The sequence below is a fragment of the Aquila chrysaetos genome, chromosome 13, assembly GCF_900496995.4.
Source record: "Aquila chrysaetos chrysaetos chromosome 13, bAquChr1.4, whole genome shotgun sequence".
Lineage (NCBI taxonomy): Eukaryota > Metazoa > Chordata > Aves > Accipitriformes > Accipitridae > Aquila > Aquila chrysaetos.
Window position 1 is genome coordinate 25556605 of NC_044016.1, and position 23298 is coordinate 25579902.

General features: G+C 43.5%; 1 protein-coding gene and 1 long non-coding RNA gene across 3 annotated transcripts; one reads left to right on the plus strand and one right to left on the minus strand.

Annotated features, from left to right (window-relative positions):
* Nucleotides 1–6: 6 nt before the first annotated feature.
* On the minus strand, nt 7–8897 carry SCCPDH (saccharopine dehydrogenase (putative)). Its single transcript, XM_030035631.1, has 10 exons — nt 8219–8897; nt 7870–7982; nt 6871–6951; nt 6271–6400; nt 4663–4712; nt 2926–3056; nt 2269–2386; nt 1004–1123; nt 851–907; nt 7–312 (listed from the first exon to the last, which is right to left on the minus strand). Exons 1-10 carry the CDS (start codon nt 8880–8882, stop codon nt 178–180), a joined length of 1599 nt encoding a protein of 532 aa, XP_029891491.1. The 5' UTR covers nt 8883–8897; the 3' UTR covers nt 7–177.
* Nucleotides 8846–23034, plus strand: LOC115350223. Of its 2 annotated transcripts, none has more exons than XR_003926353.2 (3): nt 8846–8955; nt 9051–9310; nt 22321–23034. It is a non-coding gene; the product is annotated as an uncharacterized LOC115350223 (long non-coding RNA). The 2 variants fall into 2 exon arrangements; XR_003926354.2 differs by having other exon boundaries at nt 9051–9183; nt 22389–22422.
* The last annotated feature ends 264 nt before the right edge of the window (nt 23035–23298 follow it).

Consider the following 23298-nt stretch of genomic DNA (forward strand, 5'->3'; position numbering starts at 1 on the left):
GTGACAAGGCAGCAAATGAAGTGGCTATTTCAAAAAACAGCTCACAGTGAATGCTACTATCCAAGGTAATAGTCTGTAAAGGCTGTTGACTTTGTCCATGCTGCAAGTGCTCCTCAAGGGTGAATACCATTGGAACCATAAACTTATTTTCGAGTAGGGAATGTAAGGCAAAAGCAGTTAGCTGCTACTGACATACATACCTGGTCCTTTCACTTCAGTGCAGATCTTTACATTTGGTTTGCCATACTGGGGGTCTTGCCCCTCACTGTAACCCTCGCCAAAAAAAGTCATTGTAAAAGAGGTTCCATCCATCTGTAGTGGACAAGACAAATGTGGCCGCCAAAACAGTAACTCACTTATATCAGGCAAGCACAAGTAGTAAATACAAGTATCTATTATGCCAATACTATGATCCATCTAAATATGAGAGGAGTTATTGTGAGTTATTGCTTAAAAGGTACAATCTCATCTAAATTTGTAATCGCTTCCACTTTGTTGGAACTGTTATTGTCCTAAAGTCCATTTATGCTCTCAGGGCTTTCAGTCCTGGGTTTGTACTACTCAGTCTCCCTCTGTCATCACCGTTGACAGATCTGAGTGCTGCGAGCCATCCATGTAAATACATCAGACCCAGCAACATGACCCATTTTCTCCTGGTACGAGTTGCACATACTTTGATGTCTAATAGCAGAAGGCATGATTATTTAAATATTCAAAGCTAACTGAACAGGCACACACAATGTGCATTTAGAAGTTATTTCTTTGAGACTAAGCAGTTGACTCTAGATTACTATTCCACCATTATCATAACAAATCTATTCAATAACTGTGATGGAAAACAGTCAGTTACCTGTTTCTGGGTTGGTCCTTTCTTTGTGAAGAATCCAGCAGAGAAAAATTCCGGGTACTATATAAGAACAGGGGAAAAAACAAACAAACAACAGTAAACTAGAGGGAAAAAAAATATCCGAACACTTAATTCTTTTGTGTTCTGAGCACTTACTTTTGTCAGAAGTTTTCTTCCAAAGCTAAACTTCACAAGAAGAAGAAAGAAAATGCCGGCAAACATCAGCTTGATAACAGAGCCAAGACCACCAATGTTCACATAAGCGCCATACTGCACCTGAGGCAAAAACATATTTCCAGTGATAGAATTTACATTAAAATTTTTGCATCAGTTCATTTGTAAAAATGAATCTACCCCCAAATTAGGATGCAATTGTTTGATACGATAGATAGCTGTTTAAATAGGGCCTTAGACAATTGTCTTAGTTCTAAACAACTCTTTGAATAATGCTTCACTTTATAATTCATTATGAGAAGACAGTGTAACTACAGAATGGCGAGGGAGCGAGCATGGTAAACAAGAGTGGAAAACTTTAAAGAAAGATGTATTTTGGTATCCAATTCCAGGCTTCTTTCCCAGGATCTTCCTTTCCTCCTCTTACTGCTTTAGTTTAAGACAAACTGACACCTTACTTTAGAATTTTAGAATAGCAATGGGAAGACTTTCTCATGAGTAGTTTCCAAGTATATTTTCAGAGCACTGTCTCACCTTCATCTCTTAACTGATGCCTGTGATTCTCTACAGCTGTTATATACATTGTTGGTGCTGGTCTCTTCTCAGGAAACCATGGAAAACAAAAACTAAACACGACCACCACTTCACATTGCCTTTACTCTGCACACCAGGGACCCAAGCATCAAAGAAGTCTCCAGATACAAACGAGCAGCATATGAATTCTTTATCAGAATGTTTACTACACTATGCTGACCTGACTATAGTTGCACAGACTACAATTACAATGCTTTTAGAAGCTCCACTGATTAAAACAAGAAAAGCCTCTGCACAGGAACAGAATTTAACATATTCATCATTCCCCAAAATAATGAAGCCTACCTTTCAAATATTTCTGTGACTCAAGGCTTCCATCCCCTACAAATACAGACCCAGAAATCAGACAGCATAAGAACCCTACAAGAGACTCTCGTATCTATTATGCTAGCAGCAATAAGCAAGCTCATCAGGCAGAGCATCGAGTAGTATGAAACAAGCCCGTGCACCCAGAAGAACTTGGACCACATCAGGTCAAACAGCTTGCAAAGGAGATCAACGGCACAAGCCTCCTTCTTTACAAAGCAAAAGTGCATTGCAGTTCATTACTATTTACCTACTACGCAGATCTGCACTAAGAACAGTTATCACATAAAGGAAAGATGCGCTGAAAATGCTAATAAAGACATAGTATACCAAAACCAGTAACTTACAGGCGTTTCCTGCAACTCTGTGTGCAAGTAACACTGAGACCGTTTCACAACGGAACCATCAGATCCCATGAATCGAATGGAGTACTCTTTGAATTCCTGATTGTAAAACACAAGTCCTCTGCCAATGGAAAAAAGAAAGTCAGAAAAAAATGTTCAAATGTTCACACATACTGAAAGAAACAGTTCATAACAGCCCTACCAATACTGGCTTTTTTCTCAAGCATTTTTATGACGTCATCTCTTTCCACTGAAAGCAAACCATTCCAAATTTATCCCTGGCTCAACTCAAAATTCCATGCACTACAGCGAGGATGAATTTGATAATCAAAATAATACTCTCCTCACATTTCTTTTTTCCTTCTACCAATCGCTTCTGAAATCAAACACAAAAGTTTGCCATGTCACTAAAAGTCTCTTAGAACAAGTTAACTTTGAGACCCAATAAATGCTGGGACATGTTCTTTTTTTTCAGTAAAATAGGAACAAATCAGTAAAACTGAACTTATCTTCAATTCTACTAGACGAGTATCTATCCATTCATATTCAACTGAAGTCCTAAATGCATCTTTTTAGTATTTAGCAATATGTTAACAACCTATATAATAAATACTGGAGCTGTTAGAAGACAGCGTGTTTTACATCTTACGCTTCTTATACCTGCTTTTAAGTTTTGCACCAACTACTGGAACAGGGGCATATCCTATCTTTTTTCGAAGCTTCCTCAGGTTGTCTTGATCCGCAAGGCCATAAACAGCTGATTTCCAGGTCCCATCATGTGCACAAGAGCCCTGGCAACATACCATGAAACCCTAATTAATTCAGTATCTGAAGGCTTCATGTATTATTTTCATAATGACCTTAGAATTATTACATACGTTACACATTATTACATAGATGTATTATGATTACATGCATAAAAGTATATTGAAAGGCGGTGGATTGACCTTGGCTGAATGCCAGGTGCCCACCAAGCCGCTCTATCACTTCCCTCCTCAGTAGGACAGGGAGAGGAGAAAATAATATGGAAAAAAACCCCTCATAGGTCAAGATAAAGGCGGTTTAATAAAGCAAAAGCAAAGGCCGCATGCAGAAGCAAAGGAAAACAAAAGCTTTATTCTCTACTTCCCATCAGCAGGCGATGTCCAGCCACTTCCCGGGAAGCAGGGCTTCAGTACACAGAGCAGTTGCTCCAGAAGGCAAACGTTGTACTAACACATGCCCCCCACCCCTCCTCCTTTCTCTTAGCTTTTATCACTGAGCAGACATCGTATGGTATGGAATATGCCTTTGGCCAGTTTGGGTCAGCTATCCTGGCTGTGTCCCCTCCCAGAATCTTGCCCTCCCCCAGACTACTGGGTGAGGGGGAGGGGGGGAAATGTTGGAGAGACAGCCTTGATGCTGTGCGAGCACTGCTCAGCGGCAGGCAAAACACTGGTGTGTTATCAGCACCTTTCTAGCACCAATACAGAGCACAGCACTATGAGGGCTGCTATGGGGAAAATTAACTCCATCTCAGCCAAACCCAATGCAATCTCCACCCCTTACGCCATACCATTTGTGTCATGCTCAGGTCCCACATCAGTTAATAGATTTTATATTTTTATATATATGTAACTGCCCCATTGCATTTAATTCTCATTACTAAATCCCTTCTTACCAACACTTACAACTTATCCTACATACTTAAACCACCTTTATACCCAACATACAGATTTATACACTCTCATTAACTACTCTTCCCTGTCCTTTAACAGACAGATATTACTCTCCCAATCCATGCACTTCCTCCACTCCTCCCAATGCTCATAAGAACAGGCTATGACTTGGGCCCCATCTGTCAAGATGGGTGCTCAGGACAGGACAGGAGAAGCAGTATGGTCAATTGCTGGGCACCAACACTGTCTTGGTTTGGGTCATCGTTGCATTATTTCAATAATGACCTTACAATTATTACATATATTACACCTTATTACAATTATTACATACTTTAATGCATGTAATGCTAATACATGTATCTTGAAACATACCCCCCAAACAAAACAAACAAACAAAAAACCCCACCAAACAGCCAAACACTAGGATTACTGGCAACACACTATGTATGTGTTATAGTTTACTTATGTATGAATCCTTCCGACATCTCTGCAAAAATTAAGTATTTCCTGAAATGGCTTAACACAACAAACTTTAGGTAGACAGCCTATGCAAATGAACCTTACAAAAGCATGTTTGCTCGGCATACTTCTATCAGCTCCTAAAGTTCTTAGAGTCATCACCAAAGAACTGCCAGCTTGTTCCTTGGTCTGAATTAATGCAACAACAGTTATTCTAATGGGCTACAGTGATGTCACCACAAATACCTCTCAGTTTCCAAGAAGGCATAAACCAACTAACCTCAGGCCCAGATTTCACCTTCAGGAAACTTTCAACAGCAGTTAAGGTACCTTTAAGGGAGGAGAAAACATTACTTGGCATATACAGTCATTAGTTCACAAAGCCAGAGTACACTCTGGTAGACTCAAATAGCAGGCCACTGACACTGTGAGTTGAAAAGGCAGAGTCACATCTTTACCTCAAAGTAAAACAAACTACGATTAAGTTCCACAGCTGTTTTAGTTAGCAAGTATCAAACTTCTTATGTAAAGTACTTCAAGAAGGGTCACCAATATTAGCTTTACTCATTACATTTTTCATTTGTCTTATCTAGTTAATGACATAATGTAAATAATCCACAAAAAAAACCAAAAGGAAAATAATATTAAGAGCCATATTCAGGTTTCCTCCAAGTTTCAAAATAAAGGATGATGTAGACTTTGAAAACCGAGATGGACTTCACAGGTTTTGGTAGACCTTAACTACAAAAAAAACAAACCAAACAAAAAAACCCCACCAGCCCCGCCCCCCCCCCAACCTCAAAACACACAAGATATCCTAAAACATTTAATTTTAGCATCGCTTGTGTTTTGCAAAGCATGCTTAGTTGTGATGAATAGCAAAACAAAACAACTCCTCCAAATTCTGCTTTGTTTTGCTTTGCTCAGTTGCTTCTGAGATTGTTAAGACTGTACTTGTGTGGGCAAATTTCAATATAGCAAGCAACTGGATAGACAGCTGGTAATACCATAAAGGCAAAACAGGAAGATATAAAAGACATCTTTATTCAAAACAAGTATCAGACATCAAATTATAACCCCACGAACAACCAGATACTCATTTCCATACCTCTCCTCTCCCTTCAATCAGATCCAGATTGAGTTTTATTAAACTGAAAGCTGATGATACACTCCAACGTAAAGCAATCCCACTTTATAGCACTCTTAATGGTACCATAAAAGCAAAACATTCGGATACTTTTATCAGCCCTTCCAATTGCAAGTCAGACCTGATGAACGAGGTATCCTCATTTGAGATTAGGATCAAGTACTATTTGCACAGAACGGAATCATCTCGCATCTTTTCTCAAATATATTTATCCTCTTTCAGTTACTGTCTAGCTGCTCTTAAAGAAAAAGGCATTGCACAGCACTGGCTGTCTACTTACACTCAGACAATGGCTTCTCAGGGCTTCCAGTAGAAAAAGAAAACCTAGGAAACCAGATTACCCACTAATTTCCAATCCCTCTCCCACAGCCTTCCTGTCCCCACTGTCTTTTCCCTACAAGATCCGCACTGCACAAGGGGCAGTGCGCTGAGCCTTGCCTCGGGATGTCCGCACCCTGGCTCAACAGCCTGCTGCTGACAGCTGAAGGTTCTGTTCTCTCAGTGAGCAACATTACCTTGAATCCCTCCTTCACCTAATGACCAATCTTCTCCAAGCTAATGGGAATACGATTTACTTTTCAATTTTTATTTACCAGGTTTGGTTGAAACTGATCAGCTGGTAAAGGCAGGCAAAAAGAGAGCCTGAAGGAGTCTCCACATAAGCATTGCTGCTTTAGGAAGCCAGATGAAAGCATGATCTGCATTTCTTTTTCAGCATAAGGTCACACTTAAATAAGTCACCTTTCAACTTGTCTCTGGTGTACAGTACTCCCATATCAGCTGGTATAGAGTCAAAGCCACAGCTTCCAATGACATACACTCCCTTTTCCGCAGCTTTTTCGTTGTATTTCAGGTACATTCCTTCCAGAAACTAAAACACAGTCAGAACAAGTATTTTAAGCAGAACTCTGTACTCGGCCACACCCAATATTAGCCATCAGTGCTTTACTGTCTTATCATAGCACCCCACATGCTTCAAAACACTTACAAGCATCTTTAAGACAGATACATACTACTCCTGTTTTACGGTATGAAAGTATCACAGCAGTGCAAAGAAAGCTGGCCTGCACAAAATTCCTATGTAGAATCACAACCCAGACTCGAAGCAGATCTCAAACATTTTGGATTTCCAGAGAGAACCTGAGAGGCTCTTGTCTACAAGTAAGAAAACTATCCAACTAATACACATGAATGTACTTTAAAACAATTCATGCATCTTAAACCAGCAGATCAGGAGGCAAAATTTGTCTTCACGTTCAGCAACATTAGCAGAAAAATACTACACAAATACCCCTTTAACAGATCTTTGGCAGAAGGCAGCATTTTTCTACGGTCACGTACCTGGGGTTCTCCACAGATGTCAATGCAGCTTGCACCATTTTCAACACAAGCTTCTACCACAGGCTCTCCAAAGAATCTATACTATAGAAGGAAAGACCACCACACATAACAAAAAATAAACCCCACCCACCACAACTCACCCAGCGTGCTTCATCTAACAGATCCATCTACAATAGAACTAAGCACTCAGTGGGTATTGGTTTTGCTACATGGGGCAAAAATGTAATAGTACTTGTGTTATTTTGGGGGCTCGGGAGAAGGAACAGCATCACCGACGATGCAGTTTGCTGCGCAGACTACTGCACCCTGTTTCTCTCCAAAGGTAAGACCAGCAAGGCCAATTCAATGTATCTAATCTCAATGTATGCTTTTTGCGCTCCTATTATCAGCATATTCTCTACTTAAGTACCCCTAATTTCAAAGATGTCATCATGACCCAACTTTCAGCTCTTGTACTTTGATCTCCTCCGAACGCGCTGGAAATATCGCCACTGAAAGTTTTAAAGGGGCCAAGAACTTAGAACAGCATCTCTATGGGCTTCTTTTCCAGCTCTATTTATTTTCAACGCTAGCACCCCTGAAACCATTTTGGCCCAACCCAAAACTCCTCCCCACTATTACAAGCAGTTTCTTACGCCGCCTGGGAAAGGCTCCAAACCCCCCCCCCCCCCCCCAAACCACAAAACAAGCAAAAAAAAACCAACCCCGCTGTCTTTCAGCGAGAACTGCCCGCGAATTACACCACCAGAAATCGTGCTGGGGAACCTTTAGGCGACCACAGGACGCGGCTGCACTGCCGGGTCCGTTTCAAAAAGCGCCCTTTCATCCGGACGGCTCCCGAAATCCCGCAGCCCAGCCGCAGAGCCTCCCGGTCGCCGTCGCAGCTCTCCCCGCCCCGAGCAGCGGGGCGCCCAGCCGCACGCAGCCGCCGGCCCGGGCTCTGCCGGCAGCCGCGCCCGGCGGACGCCGCGGGAGCACCGCCCGCGTCCCCGCACTCACCGGGCCCACGCAGTTGAGCACCAGCCGGGTCTGCCTCGCCACGGCGGCCAGCGAGGCCGCGTCGCCCACGTCGCACAGCAGCACGCCGACCTCCGCCCCGAGCGCCGCCTTCCCTGCGCACCGGAGACCGCCGTCACCGACGCCGCCCGCCGCCTCGCTTCCCGCCCCGGGCCGAGCCGCCACCTCCCCGGCGCGGGCCCCGACGCCGACGGCGGGTCGCCCCGCGTCGCCCCCTCAGCCCTTCCCTTCACACCCGCCCGCCGGCGGCTCCCAACGGAGGGGGGCCGGGGCACGGGGGCCGGGCGGCGGCGCTGCGCCAACACGACCCCCCCCCCGCCGCGGCCCGTACCCAGCCTCTCGGCCGCCCGCTCGAGCACCGCCTGCAGCTTCTCCCGGCTGCGCCCGGCCACGGCCCAGCGCAGGGCGCCGCGCAGCTCCCCGCCGGCCGCCGCCCGCGCCACCTCCTCCACCACGAACTGGCCGGTGAAGCCCGAGGCCCCGAACACCACCAGCTCGTAGGGCCGCTCGGGCGCCCCGCCGCCGCCGCCACCGCCGCCGGCCGCCATGGGGAGAGGAACCGCCGCGCTGCCTGCCGGCGCCAGGCAGCGGCCGGTATCACACCGTCCCGCCCAGGTCCCCGCCCGTTGCCGGCGGGGGCGGGACGCGAGGCCGGGCCGCGGGGCGGGCGTTACGGCCCTTGCGGCGGTTGGGGCTTGCGGTGCCGAGCAGCGGGCGGGGCTCCGGGCCTGCCGGGCCCCGGCGGTGCACAGCCCTGCCCCGCTCCCAACGCAGGCACTGGGCCGCTGCCGCGTACCGCCGGTGACAGCGGCGGCTCGGCCCCCGCCGGGGGAGAGATAACCTTTGGTCTCGTTGCAGCAGCTAGGAGGGAGGGGGAGGTGCTCGCTCTCAGGGGATTTTTGACATACCGCGAACAAATAAAAGTATACCAAGATACGGCCGAGAGGTTTTGGAGCCCAGCAGTTAAGCAACAACGGTTTGTAGAGAGAGGCCATCCTTATTGGTCCCACAGCAGAGTCTTGCTCCTGATGAGCACAGCTCGTTACTGCCATAAGCATTTCAGCATAGGTAATATAGATGAACCAAGGACTGTTACTAATCAAAAAGAAAACCTTGATTACCCAGAAGTAAAATGAAATACTCTGTTTCCCCCCAAACTACAGGAAATATTTATGCTTCACTCAACAACAAAAGCAGAACAGTCCAAAATTTGAAGTTCCCATTGTGGTGGGGAGAAGCAATGACCCTGCAAAGCCCCGATGGTAAGGAGCATTCGTGACCGCGCGGCACGGTGAGGTATGGTCATGTTTTCTGTGCTTTTCGTGGCCAGGCTGCTCACCTGGATTCCAGAGGCTCGCAGCAAGTCACACGGGAAGCAACCTCGTGAATCCTGCTCACTGGCCCTCTCCCAGGAGCATCTGCCGTTTGTAAACCATTCCTGACAGATGCCTGTCTAACCTGTTTCAAAACCTCTAGTGACAGACACTTTTACACTGTTCCCCAGTCAATCTCCTCCTGCACTTTGTTGTACATACAGCTGGAGACAAGAAGCTAGATCTCCACATCTGTAGTTTCAGCCCCATGCTATTTCTCCTGTTTCTAGAGGACATTGGTAAAAGATTTAACCCCTGAGGAGTGTATAAAAAAAAATGCTGCAAAGCTGGAAACGTCCATGCATCTCCTCAGTCTTCCCTAGATTAAAAAGCACTAATTCTTTTGATCTTTCCTCACAGGCCACTTCATGCATACATTTTTCCTGTTCTCCTTTGAACTCTCTCCAGCTGGTTTACATTTGCCTTGAAATCTAGTGTCCGCTACTAGGCCCCACGTTCACATTGTCAGTGCTAAATCAATTGAGAAGGTTACGTGATGTGCCAGAATTTACTCCTGTTTCTACATGCCCCAAACATTTGCCTTTTTTTTTTTGCAAGTGTCACATTGTTGATGCCCCTGCAGCTCATGATCTGTTCCACCTCAGAGGCTTTTTCAAATCACAGCTGCCTAGCCAGTCTTTTCCCATCTCAGATTTGTACTGAGGATTAATGTCCTTTCTGAATACATTCTAAACATCTCCTCTCCAAGGCAGCAGGAGATCCTCACTTCTAAGCATCAGCATCAACTCCTTGAGTAGTGCTGATGCAGTTGTTTGTAGGCTTACACTATCAGCTGTATCAGTGAAACAACTCAGTCTAACAGAAAACAAAGGGTGGGGGAGGGAAGGACAAAGACCGGTTTTGTGTTCTTTTTTAATCCAGATCATTTTGTTGATCTGATTTACAGAGCAACCCTGTAAAACGAGTTTCTTGTGTTTCAGGTCACTGAATATCTCTTTAGTCAGGCTGGTCTCTTACTACCTTCCTGTCCATCCTACACACTGGGATAATTTCCAGCTGGGCTCATAATACTGTTGAACTCCTCTGAGCTACTTTTCTCTTACGCTCAATTTTTCTCTTCTGCCACCAATTCTCAAAGCAAAGTTTGTTTTTTTCGAGGCCACTGTCTTTGGTCTTCCACTCTCCTTTCTCCTTTGCAAAAGCTTTGAAAAAACATTGCAACAATAAGCAATAGATATTTTTCCCCAATCTGAAGTTAATAAAAAATGTTATTTCTTCAGTCTTTGCATTAACATTTAAAATTGTTCAGTGACAGGAGACTGTAAGGAGCCTGCAAATTGCAGAGGGATTCTGACATAGCTTGTAGAGCTGTCTGGGATCCTCAGCCTGCTTTCTTCATCCCTTTGCTGCAGAAGCTTGCCTCTCTTGCCTTCTCTCCCTCTTCCATATTATCCCCTTTTCACATCTAATCCCCTGTCACTCTCAGAAAACAAGGCAATATATAAACCTATGACTCTGACTCAACCATTTGTAAAGAATAACAAGCTTCCTCGGGCCATATGTAGTTGATAAGACCTGCATTGTGGTGTTAGGCAGTGGCTTGGCAAGCACAAGCTTGTATGCAGTGCTGAGAACCCTGCCTCCTCTCAGTGACTGAAACTTTACACCAAATTGGGCAGAGTTACCCTGTTTATCAATCCACAACTCTCAAGTTTTCATCTAGTCTTTCAGTGTCAGCTATATTTCTTTAAAACACACCTGCTGGAGCAAGATAATTCATGTAAATTGCAGCTTACACAAGCAAGAAATCAGGCTTTCAGAGCTGCAGAGGGACACCTGAAAACCAACTAGAGGGGCATCAAAACACGAGGCAAACCTGGTTTTTTTGCTTACGTAAAATATCATTATGGTAGCTCCAACTCATTTTTTCTCAAGAGAGACCTGTGGTTGGTAAGGGAAGAGTTCTGTTTGCAGACATCTCCGGTTTCCCTCCAGCTCACTGGGTTAAAAAAGAACAAAAATCAAAGTCTCTAAGCAAGTTTACATTGCTGCCTGTGAAACTAAGTAGACAGGTAGGTTTCAAAATAGCAAACATCAAGGCACTGCCAAGGCTCTGATTTTAAATGGAAGGCTTACAGTAGTCTTGACTACAGACAAAGGTTAACCTGTCCTCCCTAGTTAGGGCCACCAACGCAGGATTGCAAAAATTATTCTGTGGGAAAGCAGTAGGATGATTTAGTTTTTCCTTGTCCAATAGGAAAACAAGAAATGCCAGATCTGCTGCCAAGTGCGGTTCTGCAAGGGAGGTTCCCACCTGAATCAGCTTTAGAAGCTCCCCCCAAAAAGATATTACTGTTTCTTTTAAAATCTTGTTTTTCAGATTTGAAGGTGCTTATTTTTTTCCATGTGTATCTGCACACAGACACTTAAAGATTTCAGTACTTCATTTAAAGTCTCATTTAGCCAGACTGCCTCAGTCTAAAATAACTTCAATTACAAGAGGTCCCTGCCAATTTCTTTGGGACAGAGAAGCACACAAGTATATGTGCGCACACACACACGTGCAAGCCATATCTTTTCAAATTCCTCAAATAAAAAGGGGCATACTTCCCTTTGCTAGCTTCTCCTGTTCCACCTGGTGCCTCTGGCAGGATCTGAGGAATCTTTGTAAGCATTTATAAGAGCACTTGTATATCCCTTCATGTAGTACAGGAAGTGTTCTGATAAAATCCTCCTTATCAATATTTACCTATTTCTTGGACACCAATCTTTGTGGTAAATTTTTTTATACTCATTTATAACTTTAGGGTACTTTTGTTTATTAGATGTTGTTCCATGACTACTTTTTAATTACAATAATAATAGGGTAGCAGAAAGAGTGCAATATGATGTCAATTGCACAATTCTGTATGAAGGCAATTTTTTTAAGCACAACGTAGCAATTATCTTGTACCCCAAAGGATGAAGTAAGATCACTGGCTTGCATCATTGCAAAAGTTACTACAGAACAGAAGAAAAATAGAGCATAAGAGTAGGCAGAGGTGTTGGGAAAGAATGTCGATTAACAATGCATGGATAATTCACTGCAGGGTATGAAGAATTATGTGGGTGAGTATGTAAGGGATTAAAAAAAAAAAAAAGGCAGGCATCTATGTACCCGCTACAGTTACTCAGTACTGTAAAACTGTGAGAACAAATGTTTCTGGAACAGAGCCCACAGTTCTTAGTGCCATGCTGTATCTTATCCTTAATTTATGCAGAACATTCCTGTATAATCAAGAGGAAATAGGCTCCAAAAAGCCACCCCATACAGAACTTAAGAATTTGTAATAAACCAAACCATTTCGACTGGGACTAAAAAGAGCAGCTTGAAATTAAAAACTGCAGAGAATCCAACACAGAGCTGGTTGCTAGATGTGGCAGTTCCATAATGCTTTATTTATTTTATTTTTATTTTATTTTAAAATTATCACCTAACCTTTTTGAAAAAAAAAAAAATTAAATCATAGAATCACAGAATCATTTAGGTTGGAAAAGACCCTTAAGATCATCAAGTCCAACTGTAACCTAACACTGCCAAGTCCACCACTAAACCATGTCCACATCTGCACATCTTTTAAATACCTCCAGGTATGGTGACTCAATTGCTTCCCTGGGCAGCCTGTTCCCATGCTTCATAACCTTTTCGGTGAAGAAACTTTTCCTAATATCCAATCTAAACCTCCCCTGGCGCAACTTGAGGCCAGTCCTATTGCTTGCTACTTGGGCGAAGACACCAGCACCCACCTCACTACAACCTCCTTTCAGGTAGTTGTAGAGAGCGATAAGGTCTCCCCTCAGCCTCCTTTTCTCCAGGCTAAACAGCCCCAGCTCCCTCAGCCGCTCCTCATCAGACTTGTGCTCCAGGCCCCTCACCAGCTCCGTTGCCCTTCTCTGGACACGCTCCAGCACCTCAACGTCTTCCCTGTAGCGAGGGGCCCAAAACTGAACACAGTACTCGAGGTGCAGCCTCACCAGTGCCAAGTACAGGGGAACAACCACCTCCCTGCTCCTGCTGGCCACACTATTTCTGATGCAGGCCAGGATGCCGTTGGCCTTCTTGGCCACCTGGGCACACTGCTGGCTCATATTCAGTCGGCTGTCGACCAACACCCCAAGGTTCTTTTCTGCCAGGCAGCTTTCCTGACAGTCTTCCCCAAGCCTGTAGCGTCACATGGGGTTGTTGTGACCCAAGTGCAGGACCATCTTAAAATATGTGTATACAATATTGTATACATACATATATTAAACCAAATATATATTCAGCCAAATAATAAATGAAAAAAAGTTATTTCCACCTATTTGGCTGATTTCTAAACTGGGGATTACAAAACAACAGATGGCAGCCTATGACACCTGGAGATCCCACCCTTTTATTTTTTAATAAGCTGTATACACATTCCCATTCATACACAATTCCAAACAATCTCTTGAAAGAAAAAATGAAGGATCTGTTGACCCATGGAAGTACAGCAGAGGTCAAAGCTTTTGGTTGCCCCTGGAGTTCAGGCTCTTCGTTCAATATTTACTGCAGCTGCCACTTCTCACACTGAACTTGAAGCACAGGTATGAAAAGACTGAAAAATGTACAGTTCTTTCAGTAGATGGAGACCAAACAAGAAATTGTAGGGGAAGAGCACAGTTTTCTGATGACACTAAATAATAATCAATGTTGCATTAGAACACTCTATAATAAAAGTGGCCGCACAGTAAATTAAGACATAAAGAGTTAAACGCCAGAGTGCTCTTGCTGGGTACTGCAGGGCTCTGCCCTACCTCACAGCTCAGTAGTCATTTTGGTGCCAACAATTAAAGATGTGAAACTTTCTCCCATAGTTGCAGAGAGATAATTTAAAGGCGGCTAAGAAATTAAAAGTGAAAGGATTCAGAAAATGCAAACTAATGCATACTGGAGAAGTTAAAACCTAGAATACAGTTATGCTAAAAGAAACAGGGATAAGTGTTTTGCCCAGTGGATGGCAAATGTGGGAGATATTAGCAATGTAGAAGCATCAGATTGCATAGAAAGAAATAAAAATCTGTCTCCTTTTGGAAGTGTCATTTAAAACATTGCATTCTGGTTCAGCCACTTCACTACTATGAATAGACTGACAAATTGCAGACAGTTCTAAGAAAATAATCCAGGAAATAATGGAGTAGGAATGGAGGCACCTTCCAGGAAAAATCCGGAGTTCAAGGTATATATTATTAAGCTAAAAATAGCTACAGAGGCACAATAACGCTTTGCAAATATCTGAGGATGTAACTTCTAGGGATGGAGGGTTAAGGACTTGGAATACAAAAAGAGGTCTGCACCTGAGCAGATATGGCTGATAGAGTGACCAGCACAAGCCATTCCTCACAGCAAGGGAGGTGTCGGTAGGAGAATGAGACCAGTGATTTCATGAGTGCCAATGGACAGGACATCTGAAACTGAGCATGTAAGTAGGTGGGACAAAGGACCAGAATGCTAACTGTGAGGAAACCATATAATGCAGCAAGAGTAAGCGGATGGCTAGGTAGAGCCTGTTCTTTACTGTCTGCAGTCTTCAGTATTAGACTGAACTGTAAAATTCTCTAGCCACCTTTCCCTCAATTACGTTGTGAATTTAACAACAGAGTCTAGTATTTCTTAAAATATTGCTTGTATCTTATTTAAGCAGGGTCATTATAAAGAGAAAAGATCTGTATGCTCTAATTAGCTAAAACTGCTTGCGGGCAAAAAACCTACAGTTCCTCAATGTTATTCTCTGTACTCTACCGACTTTAGTTGACTACAGAACTTCTTGGGGGCCAAGCCTTGACTGGCCCCACACCCAGGTGCCTCTGTTCAGTGCATTTGAATGTTCTGTTAGTGTTCACACAGAGTATCCACAAGTACTTTTCTTCTTTCAGGTTGTATACCGTCTGTTTACACACAAAGGAATCTCAGATTATCCAATTTTACACATTGGCAAAACCACAACCACTCATTTTTGTCACATTTATAAAGCACAGCTGAACTACACAGTTATTACTGTTCTCAAAAGCCTTGTAGCTGTCTTTGAATTGATAATATATTCCACCTTTTGACCTCCAAAGACTTCTTTTTCCCAGTACTATCTTGAACACCTCCTGTGGGAGGCCATCTCTCCACTGCGCCTCTTTCCTTTACATTAAGGGTTAGGAAGGATGGGCCTTCACAAAACTCTGATCTTCATCCCAGAAACTATAGCAGCTCAGTGCAAAACTCTCTCTCTCTCTCTCATTCTGCAAGCAGAGCACATAGCTATTCCTTCTAACCCTATAGCAATTTTAACACCTTTGTGTCATCATAACTTCCCTTGAAGCCACCCTCTCTCACTAATGCTACATCCTCATGAGCTGTCAGACACTGAAGGGAAGGGAATTCCTGGTAAGGGGAGAAGAAATGGTGCAGTGGTGGAGCGTTTCTCCCTCTTGCTCCTGTGAAAGAAAGTGGGAGAAGCGAGCACACCATTTAGCTTTGTGCAGCTGCTCTTGCTCTGTGTGGATGTTTTGTGTAGGAGAATTGTTGCAGTGTTTTGAGGGTGAGAGCAGAATGCCAAATGTCCTGTGCTCTCAGCCACCATACCCTGCAGAGGTATTTCTAAGATGAAATATGGGTGAGAAGCAACACTTCAGAGCTGCTGCTTCTGTGTCTCCCATGTAGCTACTATTCAATAGCCCCTAACTGAGCTTCTCACAGGATAGCTGCAATTGAATTTAGATCTGTCTGTAATATGGACAAAGGCAACATGTCTTCCATAGTCCTCATAGGAAAGATCCTGAGAGATCTCTAGTGTCTGTGATGTTGGAATGGGGCACGTTTTCCAAAATCTGCTGCTCACAAATATGTCTCATCAAGGAGGTTTTCTGAGAATTGCCACAGGAATGATCAACTATATCCTTTTTTTCATTCTGTAGAAAGCAGAAGTTTAGCTTTCAGTCCACTGTCTTGCCTCAGGACTGAGTTTAGAGCTGAGCAGTCAGCACATGCAGCATTTACTGTGGTGATGGAAAGAACAAAAACACAGAATGTAATGCAGAGACAGCAAATTCCCCTCATTTTATAGAGCTGGCCTGCTCAGCAGTGTGCAGGGCCAGTAACTGAACTTTGAGAAATACTAAAGAACCAGATGGTCGTACCACCTGGGGAATATCTGCAGTGCAGCACATTTTGCCATGTTCTTGACATGCTTCTAACACCCCAGGTGACTCTTTGCAACGCCTGTGTAGAGCCCTGCATCGGTTTGTGTCAGGACAGAGCCTCACTTACCATCACAGAGGCAATTCTCTCCCACTTTTCTGAATTTCTGGGATAGCATCAAGGTGTCTAACCTGGACCGAGAATCAGTTGTTTGAGGCTTTACTTTAGTAACACCATCTTATTTGTCACCTACCAAAGCTTGCTCAACTCCATATGAAATAATGAATTGACCTTATTAACCATTTTCATTATGTCGCTGAACATGTGCAGCATGATAAGTGTAAAAGGCCCCAATCTGATCTTCTTTGACCTCCTCCTATAGCACCTCCTCTTTAGCAGAGTGCCTAAGACTGTCCTAAGTAATTCGGATGATTTTTCTAACTCATACTAGTACTTTAGTGTTTGCCAGGAAAAAGGCTGCCAAGATGTGGCACACAAACTTTTCTGTGACTGTTTTTTTAAAGGAAAGATCAGCTTATGTGGCAGTAGTAGCGGATTCCAAGTCTGCTGTGTGCTGACTCTTGGCTGAACAAGAACAAATACCTCGATGTGAATAGTGACTGCATGATATGGGGAGGACTGCCTGATGTCAGATAACTACCTGATCACAAGGATAGTACATTTATAAAGGCCTTTACTCATTAGTCACTTCCTCAACATTAGATAAACACTTTCACAACAGCAATTACAGCTAGTCAACAGAACCTCACTGCTGTACATAGTGCATTCAACTGCTCCTCTCAAAATACCTCCAGCAGCAGCCCAGGGGTTGCCTGAACCTGCACTTGCAGCTCAGGATGGTGGAGCAAGGAAATATGAGGGAAAAGAGTCAGATAAAGCACAGGGTATTGGTGAAACCTGATGTGCTTTAGGTAGGTGAGTGGTTTAGGTTGGGGGCATGCAGTAGATGGGATATGAGTGAGATGCGTTACTCAGATGGGAAAGTAGAGCATCTGAGGTAAGATACCCCAGTTTGTAGGAGGAGCAGGACGTGCAGCAGAAGGATGTCAGTACCTGCATCTGAGGATCTAATGAAGGGGAAGGAATGCACTGGGAGTAAAGAGGCAGGCAGGAGGGGAAACAAACCTCTTCTGACCCATTTTTATGGTCTGGAAAAAAGTGTTCTGGTAATATCTACCAATGCTGACAAACACGTTAAAGTTTGAGACCTCCCTGCCCCAGTTCACTATTGATTTGCAAATTAACTGCAATTGAAAGCTCAGTGTACTTTTCATAATGCAGGCTGTGTAGTTGCCTACACAGAAACTTTAAGTTAATCAACGGGAGAGATTTACCGACAAAACACAAAGCAAGTAACGGTGAAGTATAGTAGCGCCTTGCTAGGCTCAGAAACTGTGTCTGAGCTCCCTCTAGTGAGTTGTGTCAGTTTTCCACGCTCAAAGATCACTACCAGCTGCCATGTACCTGTTGATTGAATAGCTAAATTAATTTTAAAACAAATAAACAGGCAAAGGATCTTTGTACCTGTCCTGTAACTGTTCACATCAATTCTGCTTCTGAAAGCTAAATTCTTCTTTTCAGAAGTTTCCAGAAAAGTAAAAAAGAACAAATGCAGTTTTAATGGTGTTAGAGAAAAATTGAAACTAGACTGTTTCCAAAGCACTTGAAAAAAAAACAAAGGCAGGAGGCTTGTATAGCTTCCTACTGCTGGTAACATAAATGTTTTCCAAAACACAGAAGGGTGTGTGGTAGACAGCTTTTGTCATCATCAACACAAAACAACTGTCAGAAATAAGGCTGGCATATAGATCAGTTTACTTAATCTATGGAATAAGCAAATGGGTGAATCAGTAACTTTTTTAAAAATTCAGACTGCTCAATTTTCTACATAACATATGAACTCTAAAACATGGCCACTTGTGCTGGTTTTGGCTGGGATAGAGTTAATTTTCTTCATAGTATCTAGCATGGGGCTATGTTTTGGATTTGTGCTGGTAACAGCGTTGATAACACAGGGCTGTTTTTGTTATTGCTGAGCAGTGCTCACACAGAGCCAAGGCCTTTTCTGCCTCTCATCCCACCCCACCAGCGAGTTGGCTGGGGGGGCACAAGCAGTTGGGAGGTGACACAGCTGGGACAGCTGACCCCAGCTGACTCAAGGGATATTCCAGCACGTCATGCTCAGCATGGGGGAAGAAGAAAGAAGAGGGGGATGCGCCGAGTGGTGGTATTTGTCTTCCCAAGTCACCATTAGGCGTGATGGAGCTGTGCTTTCCTGGAGATGGCTGAACACCTGCCTGCCCATGGGAAGTGGTGAATGAATTCCTTGTTCTGCTTTGCCTGTGCGTGCAGCTTTTGCCTTACCTATTAAACTGTCTTTATCTTAGCTGACAAGTTTTCTCACTTTTACCCTTCTGATTTTCTCCCCCACCCCACCCAGGGGGAATGAGCAAGAGGCTCCGGTGCCTAGTTGTCGGCTGGGGTTAGACCATGACACCACTGTAAGCCTAAAAAGAAGATTGTACAATTCATTTAAGTGTCGGGATTTGGCGTCCTCCCCCCAATAACATCCTCTTTGCAAACCTTAAAAAAATGTCTAAAATTGTTCAAATTTTAAAGTCAAATTTTTTAAAAACTAAAATAGATGTACAAAAAAATTCTCATGGAACATGCGGCTTGAGACATGTATGTTCATCCTGATGGCGTTTCTTGCCTGCCAGTTTAATTATTTCCTCCTGGAATGAGGAACAGAAGGGACATTCTGTATGCAATGAGCTTAAGCTACAGAGGCCATGAAGTGTTGCCCTAGCTCCTTCATACAGGCACGCACATGTACCTATGTTTTTCCCCACAGTGGGAGGAAAAAAGGAATATTGTTTTTATTAAAACAACACTCAGCTATCTTGTGGTCAGCCTAAGTGTGTCCTCCAGCTCTTCTGGTGATTTGCTGTGAGTTTACCTCACCTGTCCCTGTAGCATATGGGACCCCTTGTCTTGGTTGTAACCTCTTGTCTAGTCACTACTGCTACAGCAAGCTGTGGCCATCAGCATCACTGTTTCCTGCTACTGCTGTTCTCTGGCTTGTTATCATTTCTGCTGTGCTCATGGGACTGCATTTTATTGCATTGTTCAGCCACAACCACAAATTATCTTCTGTTCCTATATTCATCCTTTTTCAAGATTCTTGTGCCACCCCCACCCCCCTCCCCCCCATCTCCTAGATAAATGCCACTAAACCTTTTACAGCCCTACCCCCTTTTGGGTACAGCAGAGTAGTTCCCTCATGGTTCCTGTCCTCACACTGCCCTGCCTCACTGAGAACTCATTTCTGGAGTTCTGAAATCCAGGTACACGTTTAGGAGTGGTCATGATGGCAGCCATAAAGTTAATCAGACCAGGGTGAGAAGTTGTTATCCCATCAGCCAAGGATGAGTGAAAGCTGTAGAGGAAGTTAATTTACCTAAATGAAGAAGAGAATGAAGAACTGGACCTTTGCATTTAACATCACCGAGCAGCAACATTTCCCTGCCTACCACATCAGGCTCGTCATAGGCTCACCAACAGGAGGTTTGGTCACTTGTTTTTACAAAAGGTCTCAGAAGGAGAGAAAGCACCCATAGGCTGTGGTAGTAGAAACCACTGCACTGTCTTTCCTCTTCCCAGGCTAGTTCACAATTTGATCATGCACTAAGCATTTGAATGGAATTTTTCAAAGCAGTTGCTCTACCCTGTCCTACAAATCCACTGGTAATTGAGGCTTCCAAGGAGAGTAACAGCCCCATTGACATCTGTGCTCAGTCACCAGCTCTACATGCTGCCTACAATATGCAAAAGTTTCTAGGTTTGGTTTTAGCTAAAATGACTAATGCTGAATGCACTGTGATTACATAACAAGAAATATAGCATGAGGAATGAAAGGTACCTTACAAGTAATTTGGAGCACCTTGGTCAGATTCCATATCAGAGGAAGCATATAATGCTGAGACCATCTGGCCTGCGGCTATGAAAACACGAGAGGCATAAAACCAAGTTATGGCAGCATGCCAGGGAATCGTTAAAAACCGACACATCACTAAAACAAAGTAAGTGCTGATGTAGCACCACCAAAGGCTCTTTAACGGGCCTGGAGACAGAGTGCCCTTACATTTCGTTATATACCTAACAGCAATACCTGCCCCTGCAGAAGAAAGGTTATTTCTAATGATCACTTTCTTATGTCTTATAATTGTTCCATACCCATGGTAAATATTAAGAGCTCTGATTGTCCTTCTTGCCCTTTATATTTTTTATAAAACACACTGAAATTTGACTTTTTATGAAAAATGACCGATCTTCTTTGTAGGAATAAATAACAAGATCCAGCAGGTGAAGCTGAACCTGAAACTAGGACATTTTAGCTTAAAAATAACTCATTAGGATTTAAGCATGTAAGTCATCTGAAAACAGGCCAGAGATGCTCATCAGAATTACCAGTTAAAAACAAGTGCTACACCTGCACGTCTGGTTCAGAGAACATTACAAATAGCCAAATAACTCCCAAGCATTAATGACACTAATTGACAATCACATGGTCGTGCACTGAAATCGGGTGGATCAGAGAAATCACCAAGCATTGCTTAGATCTGAGGAACAGACTTGTGCTGTTATCAGCTATTACAGCCATGCGATGTGGACTTACTTTCCTCTCATTAATACTTCAATCCTTTCCTGTATTTGTATGTGACCAGTTTGTAACATACACAGACAGAAACAAAGAATATCATTACTTCAAGCAATTTTGTTTCAGCTGCAGCCATCGGTCTGCATCACTAAATACAAGACAACTCTTCTTGCTTGCACGGCCCCCCTGTGTCATGGTCCTGGGGGACGTGGTCTCTGGCACCCACACACTAAGCCCAGCTGCTGCAGAGCCAGCTCCTGGCACCACTCGCTTGTGCCGCCTCTGGGTTCTGAGGATATATTCTGCTGACGTTGGTGTGTGGACTGCACATATGTCCTCTGTCCTATTTAGGATATCTTTCCGTCTTTAGGGTCAGGTCTGCAGAGCTGTTGTTATTTCTTTTGCTGTAAGTAGGGAGGGAATAGTGTCCTGGTTTCAGCTGGGATAGAGTTAATTTTCTTTCTAGTAGCTGGTATCGTGCTGTGTTTTGGGTTCAGTATGAGAAGAATGTTGATAACACACTGATGTTTTCAGTTGTTGCCAAGTAATGTTTAGACTAAGTCAAGGATTTTTCAGCTTCCTATGCCCAGCCAGCAAGAAGGCTGGAGGGGCACAAGAAGTTGGGAGGGGACACAGCCAGGACAGCTGACCCAAACTGGCCAATGGGGTATTCCATACCATGTGACATCATGCCCAGTATATAAACTGGGGGCAGTTGGCTGGGGGGGGGCGAATCGCTGCTCAGGAACTAACTGGGCATCAGTCAGCAAGTGGTGAGCAATTCCATTGTGCATCACTTGTTTTGTATATTCCAATTCTTTTTTTATTACTATTGTCATTTTATTATTGTTATTATTATCATTATTATTTTCTTCCTTTATGTTATATTAAACTGTTCTTATCTCAACCCAGAAGTTTTACTTTTTTTTCCCCAATTCTCTGCCCCATCCCACTGGGTGGGGGGGAAGTGAGTGAGTGGCTGCGTGGTGCTTAGTTGCTGGCTGGGGTTAAACCGCAACAAACAGGAGAAATCCGAAGAAGGGCAAAGTGTGTAAAAAGTTCTATTTTTGAAGCAGCAGTCTGGAAAGTGCTGGCTGCACAGAGGTCAACATTTGTTTTGAAATAAAAATCTGGATGCTTTTTTGGTTTTGAGGTGTCTGCTTAAAACCAAGTGTTAGCGTTTAACTCCTTATCAGCGTCCTCAGAGACTACAGTTAACTTTCTTTTTGTAGGAGTTCTCAATACTCTCAGCTCTCAAACCATCAGCCCACATACATGCCCCATTTTCTCTCTCTTGAAGGGACAGCAGAGAAGAGGGAAGGAATGAAAGTCAAAATAAAAACTTCTGCCAAAGGTAAGACTGAAGAAGTACACAGAAGTAGACTAAACACAATGAGAAAGCACTGTTATATCTGGCCTCCTGCTTAAATAAGCTTTTCCCTCTGTCTTCCTCCAGTTCTTGGAAGCCATCGAGCTGTGCCCAGAGCTCATTTCCTCTGTCTCTGTCCTCCACTTGTGTCCTCTTCTGTTTCCTCTTTGCATTATCTCTGGTGCATCTGAAAGTGCCCCAGTTGCAGAGAGAATATGGACCATATCACCTCTCACAGTTACCCACACTTTACCAATCGATAAGGAGGGAGAGGACATCTCCTCAGTTTGCCGTGGCAACATACTACCAAGAATTCATTTTGATTCTGCACAAGTGTTTTTCAAAAATTGGAAGCACAAATTTTTGCTTGCAAATAACTAAAAAGTCCTCCTGTGTGCATGGCATTTATCTTCCTCAGATAACACTTGGAGGATCTCCCAAGGACTTTGGGGTTAGGGTTTGATGCAAGACAACTTAATAACCTCTTAATCTTTGCAATATCTGTTTTGCTGGTTAAGTGATTGATTTAACACTATTTTATGGATATAAACAAGTAATATCTGTGTACACTGTAATGGACAATAAATACTGACCCTGAAATATTCAAATACAATGAATAGGTAGTAAAAACAAACAAACAAATCTAGTGAAGATGAGGCTTTTTATATTTAACCTGTAGTTTCTGAGTCTTCAAGCTTCTTATAATATTTGTTTCTCCATAGCCACAAGGGACAGAAATTTTTATATTAAAAAATTCAGACTCTAGTAAGAATACACACCCATTAGTCAAGACTAGAAAAATACTGTGGGACTTGGGATAAAACATGAAGAGTTGGAAACA